This window comes from Tamandua tetradactyla, chromosome 10, assembly GCF_023851605.1.
Source record: "Tamandua tetradactyla isolate mTamTet1 chromosome 10, mTamTet1.pri, whole genome shotgun sequence".
NCBI classification, from domain to species: Eukaryota; Metazoa; Chordata; class Mammalia; order Pilosa; family Myrmecophagidae; genus Tamandua; species Tamandua tetradactyla.
The window spans coordinates 33,092,309-33,114,812 of record NC_135336.1 but is presented as its reverse complement, the minus strand read 5'-3'; the positions used below and the strand labels follow the sequence as shown (position 1 = coordinate 33,114,812).

At 40.5% G+C, this 22,504-nt stretch overlaps 1 protein-coding gene across 2 annotated transcripts in view; it reads left to right on the top strand.

The window, feature by feature from the left end:
- The window catches only part of SIDT1 (SID1 transmembrane family member 1), a 135,625-nt gene that overhangs the window by 102,586 nt on the left and 10,535 nt on the right, over positions 1 to 22,504 (top strand). Inside the window, exons 11-19 of one of the 2 annotated variants that reach the window (XM_077118362.1) lie at positions 3,259 to 3,330; positions 4,763 to 4,908; positions 5,639 to 5,712; positions 7,134 to 7,200; positions 9,755 to 9,828; positions 10,753 to 10,876; positions 11,084 to 11,201; positions 18,767 to 18,903; positions 20,033 to 20,141. In XM_077118362.1, the coding sequence (XP_076974477.1) occupies positions 3,259 to 3,330; positions 4,763 to 4,908; positions 5,639 to 5,712; positions 7,134 to 7,200; positions 9,755 to 9,828; positions 10,753 to 10,876; positions 11,084 to 11,201; positions 18,767 to 18,903; positions 20,033 to 20,141 (921 nt within the window). Of the gene's footprint in view, positions 1 to 3,258; positions 3,331 to 4,762; positions 4,909 to 5,638; positions 5,713 to 7,133; positions 7,201 to 9,754; positions 9,829 to 10,752; positions 10,892 to 11,083; positions 11,202 to 18,766; positions 18,904 to 20,032; positions 20,142 to 22,504 lie in introns of both variants that reach the window. The other variant, XM_077118361.1, reaches the window with a different exon arrangement.

Genomic DNA, 22,504 nt, shown 5'->3' with positions numbered 1-22,504 from the left:
GATGAATTTTAGAATGAAGTTCCAAAAAATATCCATATGATATTTTTATATGAATTGTATTAAGCCCATAAAATGATTAGGAAAAGTTGGCACATTCTCCATATTTAACTTCCCCTTCAGGAGATGTAATGTCTGCCTTTTTATTCAAGCCTGCTTTCACATCCCTCTGTGAAAATTAATGGTTTTCTTCATTTCCTCCCCAGTTTTTGAAACAAAGCATAAAAATAGTTGGGATGGATAGCCAATGGGCATAAAAAAATGAAATTTCATTGCAACTAGTTCCTTTTCAGCTTCTAATTTCTTGAGTTTCTGGAAACAGAAGGGGACACAACTATAAATATGAACCCCCCCAAAAATCCAAACATGCCCCAGATGAAATGAAACTTTTCTTCTATCACAGGGCATTTAACATTAAAAAAAAAAAGCATGCAATTATATTCTGTTCTATGTTAGTCAAGTAGACAGATGGCAATGGAAAAAAATATTCTCAGTGAAAAATGTTCCAGAACAGGTTTCCTCATTAGCATGGGATCATTTACAAACTTCCATGTTTGCTTATTCCTAGGCAGAACATCTTGGTGCTTTCTATAAACTATTTTATGTTTAATTCTGCTCTGTAAATACTATACTGTCAATGAGGAGCTGATAGGAATCCTGATCACATAGAAGGTACCCTCCCAAGAAGCACTGATCTGCCAGCCTGAATTCCCTAGCGATCAGGCACAGGTGGACTTAGGCAGGAGAGCCTCGCCACACAAGTCAGAGCAGACACCTTCAACGCAACTGATGGATGGCCATGTGGGTTCGTCCATCCAGAACCCTCTGTGGTTGGTGCAGTGTATATTCAGAAATCTGAGCATTATCCCAGAGCAGGGTAAGAGGACCCCTAGAGGTCTACCATCATCAGATGGAGGGTTCTGAAAAGTGTGTGAATATTTGGTTCATATTTGGGGGTAATAATAGTAATAAAAACAGCAGTAATAATAGTAACAGCAGTGGTGGTATTAACAATCGACAAGTAGTTGTTGGAGTCATAGTAGCAGCAGCAAGCTGTTGTGTTATAACTATGGTCAAATCTGTTTCACGTTGAGAAGAGGCAGCCAAATTGTACACAACATCATCAAATGACACTGTTAGTGTGTTCAAAGGACATACGTAAGAGTCTGTAGTTAACCTGGTTCTTCGCTTTGGTGTGAGATAAAAAACATGATGTTGATGACACCATGTTACATATTTGCGGATTAGACTAAGAAAGGCTAAAAGAGGCCTAGTTTTCCTAGATGATAAGAAATATGTCAGTGGATCTCCAAGACCAAGAACAAAGTGAGGGAGTGTGCATTTGGAAGGCCAAGGTTTGCATCCTAAGCCTCAAGGTCTGAATTCCGAGGCCCAAGGTCTGCCCTGGGAACAGCCCTGCCTGCCTGGAATGCTGCAGCAGACAAAGTCTTGGCTGTCCAGCTGAGCCAGCTCACAGCTGAGCTACCAAAAGAGAGAAGGAAGTTGAGTCTCCAAGCCTCCAGATCGATCTCTTATTAACTGCTTAGGTGTTTTGCATTTAGGATTTAATAATTTTTCTTCATGGAAGAAATGAACGGGCATGGTAAAAACATGATAAAGCCTACAAAGTGGGCTCATGAAACTATGAATGTTTTTATGGCCCTACCACCAATGAAAATAGAGTTTGAGAGACGGATGGAGAGAGTGGGCTGTGACGAACTACGAATTGTGTGAAGTGTGTACTTCTTTTACATGTGATACCGACTGTAGCACTAACGTAAGCTCTAACAAACTGTATTTTCGATGAAGAAACTGAAAATATACTTAAAGCGAAGACATCATAAAATATCCTCAGTTATGTTTCTTCACTAAAAATTTATTTCCCTGGGCAGGCCACCGTGGCCGGGCAGGCAGAGTTCTCGCCTGTCATGTCCGAGACCCGGGTTTGTTTCCTGGTGCCTGCTCTTGGGAGATATATATATATATTTTTTTATATTAAAAATTTTTTATATAAAAATTTTGTATTTTTTATATTAAAAATTTTATATTTTAATATTTTATATATATATCCCTGCAATCTTAAGAGATGGACCAGTTGAGTCACAGACTTTTTTTTCTGTCATGTGATAGAAGCAGTTTCATATTTCAAAAAAAAAAGATACTTTATTGAAATTCTCACCAGCCTGAGAATACACTAGATCCTTGACAAAGCTCAGAATCCAGGGAAGAAATGTCCTAATGCATTTCCACAGATGAGTGTGGTTTCTGGAAATATTGTGACGCTAAGTCAGAGTCAGAGACGCTGCCTAGAATGTGCATATTGTATGGTTCCTACTCTCTTTATTAAGTTCTGTTGAATTTTCAGAAAAAGTTAGACTTGGTGAGAAGACTGGGAGACTTTTTCCCCTGATACTTCAGGTGGGGTGGCTGCAGATGTCACCCCAGATCCCTGCCATCCCTATTAGGAGTCCTTCATTAGAAAAGTTTGAGGAGCATTATCCTAGAGTTTATTTTTCTCTTGCTGCCAACAACCAGTTGACAACAAATTCTACCTCTTAAATATTCCTTAAAATAATCCATCATCCTCCAGACTCTTGGGTCACGTTGTCATCATTTATTGCTCCAATTAGTGCAGCAACTTTCTTCCTGTCTGGGCGTCATGCCTATAGTTAGAGTACTGCTAAATGCTGTGACAAATCAGCCTCCAAATTACTGTGGCTTCATGTAATAGAAGTTTATTTCTGGTGTTTCTGCTCAGTAGTGGCCTTTGTCACAGCAATGCAGGGACCTGGGTTCCTACAGTCTCCTGATTCTGCAGTACTCAAAGGCAGGAACCGGCAACAATTTTCTGTAAAGGGCCAGACGGTAAATATTACAGGCTTTAGGGCCACACGGTCTCCGTCACTACTCAATTCTTCCATTAAGCACGAAAGCAGCCATAGATGAACTAAATAAGCATGTCTGTGTTCCAGTGAAACTTCACATATGGATTCAGAAATTTGAATTTCATATAACTTTCTCCCGTCATGAATGGGATTGTTTCCCCAACCACTAAAAACATAACAAGCATATAAAAAATAGGTGGCAGGCTGTATTGTCCCTGCAGGCCATAGTTTTATGACTCATATTAGAGTAAAAAGAAAACTACATTTATAATATTGTGGCCTAATGATTCTGGCTACTTAGTTTAATGTTGTTCTGTTTTAGCAACTGGATATAAAGTGTTTGTCTCTTTGCTTTTTTTTTTTTTTCTTTTAACAGGCTCTGGAAATATGGCGGTGTCCCAGCCCATTGCAGCCAGCACACCAGAAGGCAGCAATTATGGGGCCATAGGTATTTCTCATTATGAGTCATTCATGGAAGAGTACCCTGATTCTGCAGAGAATAGGATTCAAGGGGCTCTCCAGTCACTATTAACTGTGACTGTGGACAAGGCGTTCATCACAGGAGACTGTTTTTATTTGTAAGATGAGTTGGCTGGATGACCTGGATGCTTCCTTTCAGCTCTAACTTTCTCTGGTTCTATTGTTCTGTGTCTCGGGACAGCCCCTCCCACCCCCCAGCGACATTCTCCACAATGGTGGCCATCAACCGCCAAAGGGCCCAGTGGGTGCCTCCACCTCCCCGGCCTAAGTTCAGGCATGAACGATGTGACAGAGTCTGATGTCAGGGAGTCTGTTGACCAAGTATTTCATTCTCAGGTTTCAGTGGAATAAGGGCGATCAGAAGACTAAGGCCGTGCTGCAGGTGAACGTGGCTATCGCCCGCAGTCCTTCATGTTGGCTAACTTCATAACTGAACCTGCTCACTGCCACCCAGCCATTCACATAGCAACCCTGGTGCTCATTAGTGGCCTGAAAGAAACAGAGTCCCTCTCCCTGTTTTATTGGAGGTAGCAGTGCCTTGAGCTCCCTGCCTCTTCCATTATGCTTGTGGACCTATGAATGGTCTCCTTCAAACATCAGTTTAGAGGGGCTGGGAATCCTGTCTTCCTGCCCTGTTACTCTGCAGCTTTGAGAAGCATGTGGGCTCAGTGCAGGCTAGCTGTTTCTGGCTCTGTAGGAACAGGATTTTTTTAAACCATCTGAACAGAAGAAATAAAGCAGAAGGTAGGCTCTGCTCCTGCGCTCATCACACTCCACAAAGTCCCATCTGCTCTGGGAAACATTCATGGGAACAGAAGGATCCTTCTTCCTGAGAATGTTGTTTTCATTATATAATCGTAGGCACGGCATGTGGGGGATTTCTGTGTACAAATACTTTATCGATGAGAAATGTATAGCTGCTGTATATGTGTGAGCTTACACATATATGTGGTAGATGCTATACATAACTGTGTGCATGTGTTCATTTACATATGTTCATATTTAAAATATGAAACATGAAATTTAAGCACAATTTCATTTTTGCATTCAAATAGTTAACAGAGCATATGCTCCTATTTTCAGCCCTAGATATAGGCAAGTTAAAATAGGAAAAGAGGAAAATTAAAAGCCCATTGAAGGGCAGTACAAAGATGGCTCAGTGGCAGAGTTCTCACCTGCCATGCCAGAGACCCAGGTTCGATTCCCAGTGCCTGCCCATGCAAAAAAAAAAAAAATCCATTGAGGAGGAATTGAGTGAAAGAACAAGTGTCATGTGGGAGAAGTTAGTTGTGACCTACACAATATCTTCAGGAATCATTCAGCACTGTGCTTTTCGCAGAGGAAAGGGCGTCACAGGTTCTCTTTGGCTTTGGAAGACAGATGAGCTCTCTCTGTTTCAGATGAGTCAAGCTCCAGTCCTGGCAAGCAGATGTCTTCCCCAGACAGTGGGCAGCCCTGCCAGGTAGACTCCGACAGTTCCGTGGAAGAGAGTGATTTTGACACCATGCCAGATATTGAGAGTGATAAAAACATCATTCGAACCAAGGTATCTCTACCTGGCCAAACTCTTTGAGAGGGCAAACAGTTTGGCAGGAGAATACAACTTCAGTGAAGTTTCCTTTCTTTTTTTTTTTTCCTTCGGGGAAGTCAAATTTCCCAGAAGATTTAGAAAAATCGTAACGACAGACTAAAAGTCATGTCCTGTTAATTAATACTTGTTTTCTGGAGGTCAGAAAGATAAAGAAAATGAGAGCGTGAAAAAGCACTGGGCATTAAGACATTCTCAGGGTCTGACTGTGAACAATGAGGGATAAAAGATCTAACCAGATGGAAGAAAAGATTCATTTAAGGGGAGCATCTGGCAAAGCTCTCTGGTTCTGAACACATCATACTTCAGGACTAAAGCTATTCCTTTATTATATTTATTATATGATGTTGTATCTATAAGGGATATGAAGATGAACTATACAGCTTCAACCCTATGTAATTTAAACACAATACAGTGGACAGCTCTGAAACTGGGAAATCAATTCTTGAGATGTAAGAAGCATTCAAGACACCCAATAGATCTTCCACATTGGCTAATCCTTAATAAGCCAAGGAAAATACTAGGCTTTATTAAGGTATCCCGAGAAAAAGCAAACCTAAAAGAAAGTGTTGTTGAATAATTTTAATCCCTAGACTAGGGTTAAATTGAAATTTGTAAAGCTCTCCTTTTGTATCTTATGCAAAAAGTTGAGTACAGTTTTACATTCTCTTTCTCTTTGGCATCCCAGAAGTTCCTCTACCTATCAGACCTGTCCAGAAAGGACCGAAGAATTGTCAGCAAAAAATATAAGATTTATTTTTGGTGAGTACATCACTGGTTGAACCTTAAGGTCTGATAAACCCTTAGGGAAAATTAAAGTTTTCTTTGTAAAAGGCACAGCACTTTGTCACAAGATTTCAGTGCTTAAACAAGGCATAGGCATAAGTGTTTTGAGGATGCATGCCACATTCCATAGGAAACACAAAAACAAACTTAAAAAGCAACCAGTCCTGGGGTGCGAGGGTAGTTCAGTGGTAGAATTCTCGCCTGCCATAAGGGAGGCCTGGGTTTGATTCCCGGCCCATGGACTTCCCAAACAAACAAAGAAACCAGCAAAAACAAGCAAACAAATTCAACAAATGGTGCTGCAATAATGGGATACCTACATGGAAAAAGAATGAAATGTGACCCCGCCATACAGTATACAAAAAAAAAAAATCCTAAATTAAATAAATACAAAGTAAAAAAGAAATACAAGAATGGTAATAGAATCCCATCTGTTTAAGGAGCACAATAAATCCTCTCCCAGAATTACAATGTAATGATAATATCAATACCTGAAAATATTACATAGTCACTACTTTACATGAGTCACGGTAAACTGGGTCATTTCCCCTTTTTAGCCAGGCTTTGCTCTTGGGAGGCCCAAGTGATTTCAAAAATTAGGTGGCTGGAACATCTTGGGGTAGCTGGAAACTACCCTGAGAGAAGGTGATACTCTCGGCCAATGATACATTCACCTGTGATGATCAGACACCTGGGAACAGCCTCTCTCCCAGTCAGAAGGATGGGCTACTTGGCAAGGATCCCTTTCTCCTCTCAGAGACTCCCAGCTGAATGGTATCCTTTTGTGACAACTCCTCCCCTCCTTGTCTCTTAAAGGCTGTCCTATAATGTGGCTACAGATATTAGAGGGAAAAAAGGGGCAACAGGGACCCATGGAATTTCGTAGTGGGACCATAATTTTGAAACTAAGAGATATCTAAGAGAGCCACACCCCATTCTTCAATCTATCCACCTATTTCTTGCACTCTGGTCATTTTTAAATAACAGCATGCTATAGAGGTAGGCCCTCGTTAATAATTTGGTTAAACGAGGGCAGGTGTTACTTATCCTTTACCAATGGTTATATGAAGAGAAAGGAAAAGAATATTTGTTGTGTGCTATCATTAGCCTTTAAAGACCTCATCTCATTCATATTTCAGTGTTCTCCTTTGTAACCAAAGGAGACTTTCTTTATCCCTACTTCCCTCGAGATGAGGTATTTGTATATGTACAAAATGCCCAAAAGGAAGATAAGGGGAGAAGAAGGCTGGATAAACAGAAACTGCATAATCACTTCTTAATTTTTTTTGCAAGTTAACTGTGGAGTTGAAGGGTGGAAACAGTCTTTCAACAAAATTGAGCAGAGATTCCCTTGTCAATTTGGAAGTAACTATTTCCGGTTCTTTCTGCTTGTCCAGGAACATCATCACCATCGCCGTGTTTTATGCACTGCCTGTGATCCAGCTGGTCATCACCTACCAGAAAGTATGTACTGCCCTGAACCCAGAATTCCAGCTTCCACTGCAGGGAAAGATCCTTGCTGTGACTTACAGAGAAAGGCATAACTTGGGATTGTTTTGAGAATTAATTTCCTGCTTGGGTTCCAAGTAGATTTTTCCATTGCTTCATCTTTGCTGGACTTTAGATCAACTTCCCAATTGTCTTATCACAAAGGGTCCTGGGACCTCTTATGTTGTTTTGCCTACCAATCTCAAGTGATTAACTTGCACTCATTTAGCCATAATACCAGTCAATTGCATCTGTTATTACCGGTCTGAAGCTTCTGATTAACATGGGATAATGGTTGAGTAAATAGAGTTACAGATCAGACAAAGAAAGCTGATGTCTAATTTAGCCTGTGCCATCTCATTACAGGGAAATATTTTTTGTAAAAGTAAAAGAAGTTTCACAAAACTAACAAAATATTAAAATAGAAAGGAAATATGTAATTAAAACAAAGATAAAGAAAACACAGAAATAATAATAAAAACGGCTTGAGAAAGAAGAAGCTAAGTCTACTTATGATTATGCCTAAGTGTCACCCCCCAGAGAACCTCTTCTGTTGCTCAGATGCAGCTTCTCTCTCTTAAGCCAACTTGGCAGGTGAACTCACTGCCCTCCCCCCTACATGGGACATGACTCCCAGGGGTATAAATATCCCTGACGATATAGGACAGGATTTCCAGGATGAGCTGGGACCTGGCATCATGGAATTGAGAACACCTTCTTGACCAAAAGTTGATAGTGAGAAATGAGACAAAGTAAAGTTTCAGTGGGTGAGAGATTTCAAACAGTCAAGAGGTTATCCTGGAGGTTATGTTATTCATTATATGGCTATCCCTTTTTAATTTATGGTACATTGGAGTGGCTGGTGAGAAGTACCTGAAACTGTTGCGCTGTATTCCAGTAGCCTTGATTGCTAAAGGTGATTGTATAACTACATAGCTTTTATAATGTGACCGTGTGATTGTGATAACCTGTGTCTGATGTTCCTTTTATCCAGGGTATGGACAGGTGAGTAAAAAAATGACAAATAAATAAATAAATAATGGGGGATAAGAGGTAAAATAAATTGGATAGCTTGAAATGCTAGTGGTAAGTGAGAGGGAAGGGTAAGGGATGTGGAATGTATGAGTTTTTTTCTTTTTTCTTTTTAATTCTTTTTCTGGAGTGATGCAAATGTTCTAAAAATGATCGTGGTAATGAATACACAACTATGTGATGATATTGTAAGCCATTGATTGTATACTTTGGATGAACTGTATGTGTGTGAAGACATCTCAATTAAAATATTATTTAAAAGAACAAACAACATAAAAATGTTTATAAGAAAAAAACGGCTTGAGAACCCCCACTGTTCCTTTATAGGACCCTAGGTTCCGGGTTACTTATTTGACCTTCTTTAGAGCTCCTTACACATGAGAAAGTCCATTTATCATAACACGAGGCTGGAGTTATTTCTAATACAGTGGTTCTCAAACTTCACTTTGCATTAAAATCACCTGGAGAACTTTTTAAAATTCCAGTGCCATACCAGTTAAATCAGAGGCTCTGGGACCCAGTAATTCCAATGTGCAGCCAATTTTGAGAACCAATAGCCTAAACATATTTAACCACTTCATACTTATTAAGTGATTAGGTCAATAACTTTATAAGGTTTGAGCACTACTACTTATAATTTAAATATCTCTGAATACTTTGGGGCCCTATCAGAAGATAAAGCTGCCGATGCTGTGCTGTGGTCTGGGAAGATTCTTAATGATGGAGATGGTGATAAATATGGGCAACCAAACACAGATCTCCTTCTATCTACCCCCTGTGCTTCACATTCAACAGAGGATGAGACAGCTTCATATCCTCCAGCATTAATTTAGAAAATAGGACATAGCACGATAGTCTTAAAAGGCAATTGCAATGTTAGCATCCTTTTGTACTCTCTTTATTATGATAAAGGAAGCACACTTAGTTGAATTCCACCTTGAGGCCACATAACAGAAGGGCACATAGAATATTTCAACTGAAAGAAAGATGGTAAATGTGCCTACACTTTGTAAAGGCGGCAGACAGACAATGGTCCATCCCTGCTGAGGAGCGCTGGTTATACAGTAATCAGCAGCAGCACATCACTGTAAAACTTGTCTACTTTTTATGATCTCTGTCTGGGCTCAGAGCACTTAGAAAACCTGCATTTCTAGTGATCAATGAAAGGGAGTGATAAGGAGTATAGAAAAAAAATAGGGGAAACAAAACTAAAATATATTGGGTAGAAGGAAATACTAGCAACAAATGAGAGGGACGGGTAAGGGGTATGGTATGGATGAGGTTTTTTCTTTTTTCTTTTTCTGAATTGATGCAAATGTTCTAAGAAATGATCATGGTGATGAATTACAACTATGTGATGATATTATGAGTTATTGATTATACACCAAGAATGAAATGATCATATGGTAAGTATGCTCATGTTTGCATGTTATGTTTAAAAAAATTTAAAAATTTTTAGAAAACCCTGCATTTCCTTTTCTCACTCTTGCTGTTGCAGGTGGTAAATGTCACTGGCAACCAGGATATCTGCTACTACAACTTCCTCTGTGCTCGCCCCCTGGGCTTCCTGAGGTAAGCACAGTCCTCTGGTTGCTCATGAGGTATTTAAATGTTCCTTTCTGCTTAATGTGATTTCAGTTTTTTAAAATAGTAAAACAACTCTAGAAAATTACCCAGGTGAAGAGTAGACAGGAATTAAATCAAGAAGAGACCAGACATGCTTCTCTTAATCCTCTAACAGGGCCTCAGGAAACATTCCTAAGAATAACCTGCCCAGAAGAGGACAGCAATGTTTTTGAACATGTTGGTTCACTAGCTGGATGATACTTGTCTGCAGGCATGAACTGGCAGTATATTATGTCTTATTCAATCCATTAAGCGACCTCATGAGATAGACATTATTATTATTATTACCCCCATTTTTAGATGAAGATGTTAAGGTTCAAACAGGTAAGGACTTGCTGAACACGGCCTTATCAGAGAGAAGTAACAAAGAGCATTAGCCCGGGGGTGGGGAGTCTTGCTTCTCACTCCAGAACTGAATTTGCCTCAGTTTCTCAAAATAAAGTTACTGAAGGTGGCTGGCTTACACATATCCTGAAATTGCAGTTATAGAACTGAATGTTGACAAATAACATGGGTCCCATCTATCAGAATTCACTCTCACAGGGTAGCTGAAACACTTGGCCAAACATCCCATCTTTGGATTCATTCCATGCTAGTGCCATAGGGACAGGAGAGGATTTGGGTGGGTGTTAGGAAAACTGAGCAGGCATCTCTGAGGAAAACGGACATGTTATCCCGAGCGAAGCACCCTTAAATAAAGATGTTGGATTCAAGATGAATTATGACGATTTTCTGGTCCTGAAATCTTATAAAAGATGGAAAACACTGAATGCTGAACTCATTCATTCGCTCACTTATTTATTCATTTATATTTCTGAAACCCTTTTAGAATTGTCTTGTCTTCCTCTTGGGTCTCTGTCATCCCTACAGTGCCTTCAACAACGTCCTCAGCAATGTGGGACACGTGCTTCTAGGACTCCTCTTCCTGCTGATAGTTTGGCAACGGGATATCCTCCATCGAAAAGCCTTGGAAGCCAAAGACATCTCTGCTATGGTGAGGAGAGAGCAGGTAAATGGGAGGTGGAAAACTAGGAAGGATTATGGTTCCAAACTGGAACTGCAAAGGGGAGGGACATCTCTGCCTTGATGATGTGATGGTATTTTGTGGTGTAATGAATCACATGAGGCCAAAAGCTGCCAGATTCTCTGAATATGTGACTAATGATTATCCTTCTACTGACCAGCCTTTCTCCCTTTTCAGGAGTACGGGATTCCCAAACACTTTGGTCTCTTCTATGCTATGGGCATCGCATTGATGATGGAAGGAGTGCTCAGTGCTTGTTACCATGTCTGCCCTAATTACTCCAACTTCCAGTTTGGTAATTAGAATGTGCATCAGCGATATAGATTTCAGTTATGGCTGTGTCACCCTGGGACCCTCCCAAACATGGCAGGCATGCTTGCAAGAATTAATAGCATTTCACGTGTGATGAAGTGATTGAGGACACCTCTCCATAGACCATCATTTCCACATGTAACACTTTCCTCTCTGAGCACCTTTTGGATTAGAATGTTGACCCTACAAGTAGATCTCATTATTGGACATGGGCTAAATGTTGGGAGCAGTAAGTCAGACTTGGGCTAAATGTCATTACTGGACGTGGGCTAAATATTCAAGCAGCAAGTCAGACAGAATGCACCAACAGACACCTAAAAAGGTCCCTTGTTGTAACTTGGCTTAATTTAGCTATTAGATTGCTTTGGGATGAAATTAATAGAAAACCCAACTGAGATTGGAATAAATAATGATGACATTTATTAGCACACCATCTGAAAGTCCAGAGGGAGAAAGAGCTTGCAGTTGGCTTAATCTGGTGGCTCTGGTTCCATTTCTCTGTAGTCTTTTGGTTGTGCCCACCCTGTATGTTCGTTTTATCTTCATCCTATCTTCCCTCTTGGTGGCAGTAGTAGTTGTGCTAGGTGTTGGCTTCATATCTGTGTCCCACAGTGTCCAGAAAAGGAGGCAAGCTAGCTTCCAGGAACCTTCTTTTAAGAGCAGAGGAGATTCTTTCCCAGAATCCCCCAGGTAACTTCCTCTCACACCACAATCGCTTGAACAGTCACAAACCTATTCCTGAGCTATTCCCAATGTGCTTGTTAGCTCAGGATTGGATTGCTACAGCCTCATGGTAGCAAAGGATTGCCTTTATACCAATCAAACCATCTCTGGAGCCAGGATGGAGTTAGCATAGTTGCGTATGCTTTTCTGGAAGTTGGGAGAAGGGAGATATATAAATTAGTGTTGAAATGCTGTTAGGAAGGAGGAAGGGAAGAACTGATGGTGATAGGCAATTAACAATTTCCTGCACACTCAAGAATAAGGAATTTTAAAATGGTCATGTCTATGTTTGTGCTGTGGCTGTTAACCCAGAATATCACAGAAATTCTCTGTCATATTTCATTTTTTTTAATTAGAAAACACTTTTAACAGAGAAAAGTACACAAACAATATAATCTGACACCCAGAATGAACAAACATCAACATTTGTTCACATTTGCCTACATCTACTTTTTAAGAAATAAAACATTGGATAAGGTTGCTGTCCTATTTTGAACTGCTTTCTGAACTTATTTCCCTCCTTCTCTCCCCTGAAGGAACAATTATGATTAATTTGCTATTTGTCCTTCTAGTCTGTCTTGACATTTTACTACATATGTAGTCAATTAATATTAATTACCACACCATGTTCTAGCAACATGCTTTTTTCATTCCACAATATTTTTTCAAGATTTATCAATATTGAATCAAGTGCATCTTGATTCAATATTGAATCTTGAGCATTCATTTTTAAGGATTGCCATATTCTATAATAAAAATGTGCCCTATTTATAATCCCTCTACTGAACAACATTTAGATGTTGCCAATTTTTTGCTATTACACATAATAGCATAACAAATATCTTTTATACACCTCTTTGTACACATGTAAGAGAGATCCCTCAGTTTCACGATCAAGTTCATGTGTCAGCTTGGCTAGGTTACAGTGTTCTGGTTGTTTGCTCAAGCAAGTCCTGGCCTGATTGTTGCTGTGAGGGTACTGCATGGATTTAAAGCACTATTCAGTTGAGTGCATCTATGACTCGTTACATCTACAATCCACAAAGGAGATTGTTTACAGCAATGAGAGAAGTCTCATCTAATCAGTTGAAGCCTTTAAAGAGAAAATTGATGATTTCAGCAGTCAGACAGAATTTCTATCTCTACTTAACCAGCCAGCTTCTCCTGGGGAATTCACTGAAACCTTCATCAAAGTTCCTAACATTGGAGCCTGTACTAAGGAATTCGGATTTGCCAATTCCTGTGGTTGCATGAGCCAATTCCTATAATAAATCTTGCTATATTTACGTATGTGTGTAGGTATGTATCCCGTTAGTTCCATTACTCTGAAGAAGCCTGACTAATACAGATTTTGGTACCATGAGTGGTTCTTGAGAAACAGAATTTTAGGGATGAGATTTCTGAGTTAGTTTTGGGGTTCTTGGAATTAATACTAATCTAACTAGATTAAAAGGTACTAATAACTCTATTTCCAGTGATCAAGGCTGCATTGATAGACCCTCATGAATTGGCAATAGAGATATGCAAAATATCATCATTGGATACTGTTACATGTTCATAAAGGCAAGGCTCTGGTTGATACTCTATCTTATACCTTAACAGAGTTTGTGGAGTTAAGAGTATAATGACATTGGCTGGTTGTTCCTAAATATGTTGGATGCAGTTGTTGAAGAAAGACTTGAGCTCAAGTCTTCAAATTCCAAATGCTCAGTGCAGCAAAGAAGGACACAAAAGCTTCTATGTGTGCACTAAAGAAAACACTTATTTCTTGATGCTACAGATTTGAGATCTCTGAAAACCAAACCCAGAGTCTCATTGTGTGTATAACTGAATTACAATGTAAATTGAATTCCCCAACATTGAGGAGAATCTGCTGTTAAAGTAAGAGCATTGATTGAGATGGAATGGAATCCTGAATATAGGAATGGAGACATATGAGCTGAGTCTTCTTTGCCAGATTACCTGTAATGGTCTACCCTAAGGACTCAGCCACCTAACCTCCATTCTTCCCTGAAGAACATCTGAAGAGATTAACCCTGCTGTGCTGATAAACGTGTAACTGCCTCTCATGAGGAAACAGCCCTCACACCTCAATCTGAAGAGATTAACCATGTTGCACCAGAAGAAACTGTGATGGAATGCCCTGAATAGTTGGCTTGCAAGATGTTGCCAATTCCTCTAATGACCTGTCCCATCACCCCTCTTTTCCTCCAGACCTACAGCTAGACTGAAGTCCCAATAGGCCCCAAAAGGTGAGGTACAAAGTGTGACTCATGAGGGGGTACTCTATACTCCAAAAGAATTACATGATTTTTCCAATTTATATAGACAGCAACCAGAGGGATAAGAGTAAGATTTAATATTAAGGGTGTGAGATAATGGTGGAAGATCGTAAGTTGGGTCAGGCTGAATTTATTGATATGGACCCACTAAGCAGAGATTCTGGATTCAGTGGTACAGTTTAGGGGGTTAGAAAGGACTCTAACAGTTTGTTTGCATGGGTGGTTGAGCATGAACAAAAAGGTGGTTTGCATTACTTGAAGTTGAAATATCAGAACTTCCGTGGTTTAATGTAGAAAAGGGGAACTAGAGGCTTAGAAAGACTGGAATGTTAGACTGGGTTTATCATGTAAGAATTGCTCACCTACCCCAGGAATGTCCAGAGGACACTTTTCACCAGGACTGTGAGGAATGAATGTGTGAGAGCTCTCCATCATCTCTGAAGGGCTCTGTGGTCATCCCCTCTGTAGTTGGGGACCTGCAGCCACTGAACTAGGATCCTTAAACACAGTGTGTGTACTTGATTATTGAGTTGGCAGGAGCCAAGTAGCAGAACTTAATCACTAAAGACAAGGTGGGCATGGCTACCATAATGGATAGCAGAGTTAAAACAGTAATCCTAATAGTCTGATTCACAGAGATCTATAGCCAATGCTATAGATCTATAGCCATTGGCTTACAGATCTGGGATACCTAGAAGTGAAATAGATGGGCAGGCTGCTAAATTCTTATTTGATCTATATAAGCAGAAGAGTTCTAGGTCAAGTGAACAAAATCTAACTTGAATCACAAAAGCAGAAAGTAATGGCCTCTCAGTCAATTCCCAGACTTGAGACAGTTCACAGACCCAGAACCCCATAAATTAAATTACAATGCTGTTCTAGTTTGCTAGCTGCCGGAATGCAACACACCAGAGACGGATTGGCTTTTAATAAAAGGGGATTTATTTTGTTAGTTCTTCAGAGGAAAGGCAGCTAACTTTCCACTGAGGTTCTTTCTTACGTGGAAGGCACAGGATAGTCTCTGCTGGTCTTCTCTCCAGGCCCCTGGGTTCCAACAACTTTCCCCGGGGTGACTTCTTTCTGCATCTCCAAGGGCCTGGGCTGAGCTGAGAGTGCTGAGATGAGGAATGCCGAGCTACTTAGGCTGTGCTATGTTGTGGTCTCTCATTTAAGCACCAGCCAATTAAGTCAAACATCCTTCATTGCAGCAGGCCCGCCTCCTAGCCGACTGCAGATGTAAATCAGCAACAGATGAGGTTCACTACCATTGGCTCATGTCCGCAGCAACAGAACTAGGTACGCTCACCTGGCCAAGTTGACAACTGAATCTAGCTACCACAAATGCCTACTACAATGCCAAAAGGACCCAAGACTTTTTTTTTTTTGCCAGGGTGACTGCATTGGGGAAAATGAAATAATCAGACATTTGGGGGGGGGTATTAGACAATGACTCTGAAATGACATTAATTCCAGGACATCCAAAAGTCCACTGTGATTCACCTATCAGAGTAGGGGATTATGGACATCAGGAAATCAATGGAGATTTAGCTCAGGTCTAGTTCACAGTGGGTCCCATTCTGCAAATATTTCCTCAGTTCCAGAATGTCTCATTGGAATGAACATAGCAACTGTGAGAATTCCCACACAAGTTCCCTGACGTGTGAAGAACTATTATGGTAGGAAAGACCAAGTAGAAGCCACTAGAAGTGACTCCAGCTAGCAAAATAGTAAACCAAAGGAACTACCACATTCCTAGAGGGATGCAGAGATTTGTGCCACCATCAAGGACTTGAAGGATGCAGGGATGGTACACATCCCCATTCAAATCTCCTATATGGCCTTTGCAGAAAAAAAATGGATCTTAAAGGATGACAGTAGATTACTATAAACTTAACCAGGTGGTAACTCCAATTGCAGCTGCTGTTCCAGGTATGGCATCATTACTTGAGCAAATCAACATATCTTTTGATACCTGGTATACAACTATGGATCAAGCAAAAGCTTTTTTTCTCAAAACCTGTTAGTAAAGACCACCAGAAACAATTTGCTTTCAGCTTACAAGGCCAGTAATACACCTTCACTGTTCTACTTCAGGGGTGTATCAACTCTCCAGCCCCATGTCATAATATAGTCCTCAGGAATCTTGCTCACCTTTCCCTTTACAAGAAATCACACTGATCCATCATTATATTGAACCTTGTGAGCAAAAAGTAGTAACTACTCTAGACTTATTGGATATTCATTTGTATATCAGAGGGTGGGAGATAAATCCAACAAAAATTCAGAGGCCTTCCACCTCAGTGAAATTCTCTAGGTATCCAGTGGTGGGGTATGTCAGGATATCCCTTCTAAGATGAAGCATAAGCTGTTGCATCTGGCCCCTCCTATAACCAAAAAAGAGGCACCATAACTAATTGGCCTCTTTGGATTTTTGAGACAACACATTCCTCATTTGGGTGCACTACTCTGGCCCACTTACCAAATGGTCAAAAAAAAACCTGGTAGTTTTGAGTGGGAACGAGAACAAGAGGAGGCTCTGCAATGGGTCCAAGCCACTGTGTAAGCTGCTCTGCAACTTTGACCACATAAGCCAGAAGACTCAAGGTACTGGTGTTTCAGTGGCAAATAGAAATACTATTTGGTTCCTTTGGCAGGCTCCCATTGGAGAACAGGCCCTTAGGATTTTGCCGGAAAGCCCTGTCATTATCTGCAAATAAGTTCTCTCTTTTTGAGAAACAGCTTTTGGCTTGCTACCAGGTCTTAGTAGAGACAGAATGCTTAAGGATTGGCTATCAATTTACGCCTGAGTTGCCTTTCACTTACTGGGTGTTGTCTGACCCATCAAGCCATAATATTGGGTGTGCACAGCTTCATTCCATCATTAAATGGAAGAATATCAGATTCAAACAGGCCATGAAAGCACAAGTAAGTTACACAGGAAGTGGCTCATATATACATGGCCTCCACTTTGGCCATGTTACCTTCCCTTATTCCCTTTTCCAGCCCACAGCTATGGCCTCTTTGGGAGTTCCCTGCAATCAGTTGATTGAAAAAGAGAAAATTCAGGTCCAATTTATAGATGGTTTTGCAAGATGTATAGGTATCGCCCATAAGTGGACCATTACAGAACTATAGCCACTTTCTGGGACATCTCTGAGGGACAGCAGTAATAGGAAGTCATCCCAATGGGCAGAACTTTGTGTAGTGCACTTGGTAGTTCATTTTGCTTGAAAAGATAAATGGCCAGACTGATTCATGGGCTGTGGCCAATGGTTTGACTGAATGGTCAGGGACTTAGAAGGAACATGATTAGAAAATCAGTGACAGAGGTCTGGGGTAGAGGTATGTGGATAGACCTTTCTGAAGGGGTGTAAAACATGAAGATATTTGCATCCCATGTGAATGCTGACTTCAGCAGAGGAGGATTTTAGTAATCTACTAAAATGATCCATTTTGTGGAGACCAATTGAGCTCCTCACTCAGCCACTCCTTCATTGCCCAATGGGCTCATGAATAAAGTGGCTGTGGTGGTAGGGATGGAGGTCATGCATCAGCTCAGCAACAGGGACTTCCATTCAGCGAGGCCACCCTGGTGATGGCCAATATGCCAGTGTTCAACCCTCAATATGACACTAATCTCAAAGATGATCAGTTTTCTATGTGGTAGCATGTTGATTACATTGGATCACTTCGAACATGGAAGGGGCACCATTTTGTTCTTCCTGGAATCAACACATATTCCAAATCAAGAGTAGCCTTCCCTGTAGGAAATGCATCTTCTACCAAAACTAGCATTCAGGGACCTAAAGAATGCTTTATCCATTGTCATGGCATTCCACACCTCATGCTTCTGATCATGCAACCCACTTCACAGGAAATGAAGTATGGGAATGGGCACTTGCTCATGGAATTCACTGGACTTACCACTTTCCCAATCGTCCTGAAGTAGTTGATTGATAGAATAGTGGAATGGCCTTTGGAAAACTCAATTATGTTACCATTGGATGGCAGTGCCTTTCAGGGCTAGAGCAATGTTCTCCAGGATGCTATATCTCTATGTAAGCACCACTCTATGCTGCTGTTTCTCCTATAGTCAGGATTCATGGGTCCAGGAATGAAGGAGTAGAAATGGGGGTGGCACCACTCAGTAATACCCTTCATGATCCACTAGAAAAAATTTTGCTTCCTATCCCTGCAACTTTAAATTCTATAAGCCTTAATTCCAAAAGGAGAAGTACTTCCACCAGGAAGTTGTATATGTGTACTTCTAAATAGGGTGCTGAGAAGGACCTCCTACATCAGATACTTTCCTCCTGTGAACTAAGATCAGTCTTGGCGAAGATTAGATGTGGAGTATGTGGGGTCCACCTAGAGACTGTGCCTAGGGAGGCTGATGTGTTTGGGGTCTTGACACAATCTAAGAGCAGCAAATACTCTACAGACTGGAGGGAGGGATACTCTGAGGCTGAAGACATATCTAGAAATTGTCATGCCTTCTGGCTGCTCCTGACTCCTGATTGTCTCTGCTCCTCTGCCTCCTCAGACACCTCCTTCATGTATATGATTGCGGGCCTCTGCATGCTGAAGCTCTACCAGACCCGGCACCCAGACATCAATGCCAGCGCCTACGCTGCCTATGCTTCCTTTGCTTTGGTCATCACGCTCGCCGTCCTCGGAGTGGTGTGTCCCTCTCTACTGCCTTCAGCCTGATTTTGTCAAGTGCTCTCCTGGGAGGTTTTGGTGTTTGTTTGTCTTTGGGACTTCAAGTGAACCAGCTTGGATTCATCACAATCTGGGTTCATGACATAATTTCAACATTGGTCCATAGGTGGTACACTTTTATTTAGTTATTTGGCTAGTTTATTTTTTTTTAACTGTTTTGGTAACATACATATAACTCAGAATAACCCATTCTAACCATTGTCAAGTGTACACTTCAGTGGTATTAATTGCATTCCCATTATTATGCTGCCAACGCCATCATCCATTATACCAAGATTTTTTTATCACCCCAAACAGAAACTCTGTACCTATTAACCAGTAGCTCCCCACGCCCCTTTCTCTGTGGCTCCTGGTAACTTCTAACCTGCTTTCAGTATCTATAAATGTGCTTATTTTAGATTTTTATATAAGTGAAATCATATATTTGTCCTTTTGTGTCTCTCTCATTTCGCTCAACATAATTTCACAGTTCTTCATTGTTGAAGCACATATTAAAACTTCATTCTTTTTTACAGCTGAATAATATTCATTGTATGTATATACCACATTTTGTTTTTCCATTCATCTGTTCATGGACACTTTGGTTTGTTTGCACCTTTTGCTTATTGTGAATAATACTACTAAGTAATAGCCCCTATAAAACGACTCCCCTTTCCTTTAATAATTAAGCTAGGACCTGACTTGTGTGAGATTGGAATAGAGATGAGTAAGCTGATTGGAGAGACTGGCTTGAAAGAACAGAAGTGACTTTCTAAATGTGAATGGGCAACAAATGTCAGTTGTCCACAGGTATTTGAAGAGCATTAGCCCCAGTTTGAGGCCCAGTGGCTTATCACGGTGGTCATGCAGCTGCCTCACCCGTTTCTTCCCGTTTCCGTTTTCCGTTGGTCATAAGACCTCAAGAAGGTAATCGTTCTTTTCTCTGCCCCATAGTCAATAAGACCACTGTGAGTTTAGAGAAAGGGAAAAATCAAAACCTGAATGCAGCACAGTTTTTGACTCTTCAAGCACACATGAGAAACAGACCTGTTTTAGTGAGTCCTGTGGGAAGCACCCCAAATGAAGATAATTCCATCTTTACCCTTAGGTATGTGGAAAAAATGGCATGTGGTTCTGGGTCATCTTCTCTGCAATCCATGCTCTAGCCTCTCTGGCCCTCAGCACTCAAATCTACTACATGGGTCGTTTCAAGATAGGTGAGTCACCCATTATTCTATATTAAACTATACTAAGCATATTGATTATTTTCACCTGAGAAAGCAGACATCATCTTCACTTATTCTAAATGAAAGTATTACTGGTCATCATGAACACATGTTCTGAAGTCTGTGCTTAACTGAATATGTTACAGCATATATTCTCTCCAAAAGCTTCCTCTCCCTTACAGATTTGCGATAAGCTATTATTGCTAGTTCTATTTTCAACTGAAAAGCTAATCTTGCTACACCTCAGAGCTGAGGCATACTCCCAGTTCCCAGTCCCAAGCTCTGAACAAGCCACCAAACTTTGAAAGTGCATTTGGAAAATGCTATAACTTTATTCCACTAGTTCATCTAGAGAAAATTTTTTTTCAATTGCCTTTAAAAGATGCATTTCTCTACCCGTGTGGAATGGTCATCAAGAATGAATTATATATTATTTCCAAATTCTAGAACTGGAATTTTGTGGGAACAACTTGCAAATCTTAGAGGCAGGACAACTGCTGAAGTCCCTCTGATAGTGAGCGTCTCAGGGAGCATTGTCTTACAGAAACCAGCTTGTGTTTACTGCTGGTCAGGCAGCATAGATGGGGGCAGGTCAAGGATTTTAGATAATTTAAATTTCACAAACCATTTTAAGTTCCAGGAATGCAGACATAAATATCCTTTTATTTATTTTCAAGACAATTCATTGCATCTAAACATAGGTCCACCCCTAATTTTTGCAGGGCCCAGGGTAAGAGTGAAAATAGAGGCCTACATACCACATGGCCAAAAATGTATAAAACAGACTAAAAAAGTAATGTTGCTTACTTTTTAAAAGCCAACAAACTGTCACATATAGTATACTTTCATTACAACCTAGAAGGCCAGGTTCAAGTTTAGAATTCTTGGTTCCTCAGAAGAGTACTCCAGAACATGGCCCCACTCAATGGGGTATGAAGACCCCCAAAAATGTGGGACCCCTTTTGCCCAGGTCTAAAGGTGATTCTACATGAACAAACACTCTGGATAGAAGAATGAAAAAGGCAAGTTCTCATTTTGGCAGTTTACCTTTCCATTTTGGCTCTCCAGTAGATTTACTTACCCTTAGCATTACCATGGCTGGTGTACCCCCACTTGCCCCTTTTGAAGCAGGATTAACCAATTGAATAAATGTTTGGTATGGTGCTTGGGCCAGCCCCATCCTCCCTGCTTGAGAGTGAGTAAGGTCATCCAAACTCAGCTTTCAAAAGGAAGAAAACCTGAACCATTACTGTTCTGCGTCCTCCCAGTGTTGGAAAAATAAATTTAATTATAGATACATGTAAGAGTCATGACAGCTAACTCATGCAGGAGCTTTTAATATAGCAATACCAACTTTGCCCCATGCAATTTTACAATACTAAGTTAAAATTTTTTTTAAAAAAGGAGAATTTAACATATTAGATTATGACCATGTAACTGTTTTTCATGGTCCCAACAGGAAAAAGAAATGCCACACACAAAGATTGAGGATAAATTCACAAAGGGACTATTTATAAAGGTATGGGCAGGTTCCAGAGCAAAAGGAGGAAAAGAAGTATAATAAAATAAGGCATCAATGTTCAAGAGAGATCAAATGGAGTCAAGAGACTATTCTAGAGACTTCCGTCATGTAAGCTTCAGTTAGATGGTGCCGTTGCTATGGTTTGCTAAGTCCCAACCGAAATCACTCCTGTTGACTCTTAAGAACACCCAGGGGTCAAACTGAGACTCTAAAAGTTTCATGCACTAACTTTGCTCTCCTGGAACCTATAATTCCCAGAGGCTTCCTAGGTCAGATAAATCCTGAAACCTAGAGGGACCAACCTCTCCAAGATTATCAGTTGATTATGTCCCCCTATCTTTCAGTGTGGACACCCCTACTCAAAATAAAGAAGTCAGAATGGGCATTGCCCAAAAATCCCTATAGATTGGGAGAAGGATAAAAGGAGAAGGAGGAGGTATAACAGAGAAAATAGGATTTAACAAATGAGTATAACTGCTGAATCACTATATTGATATTTCTTCTAGCCTCCAGTGTTTTTGAGCAGCTAGAAGGGAAAATCTGAGATGGTGGAATGGTAGCCCATAACAAACTCTTGGATTTGTTCTGTAACTACTTATGAAATGTGCTTTGAAAAGTATTGCTTTTTTCTTTCTTTGCTTTTATATATATTTTACAATAAAATTAAAAACAAAGAAAAAGTTATGGGCAGGGTAGAGGGGAAGCTTTAATCATCCATAAGCCCCATAAGGCAAGAAGAATGTGGTTACCAAAATGTGAGAGGAGAGAATCATACAGAGGAAGTCACCCTGAAAGAATCAATAGTCTTTCATTTACAGTGCCAGCCAGAAGC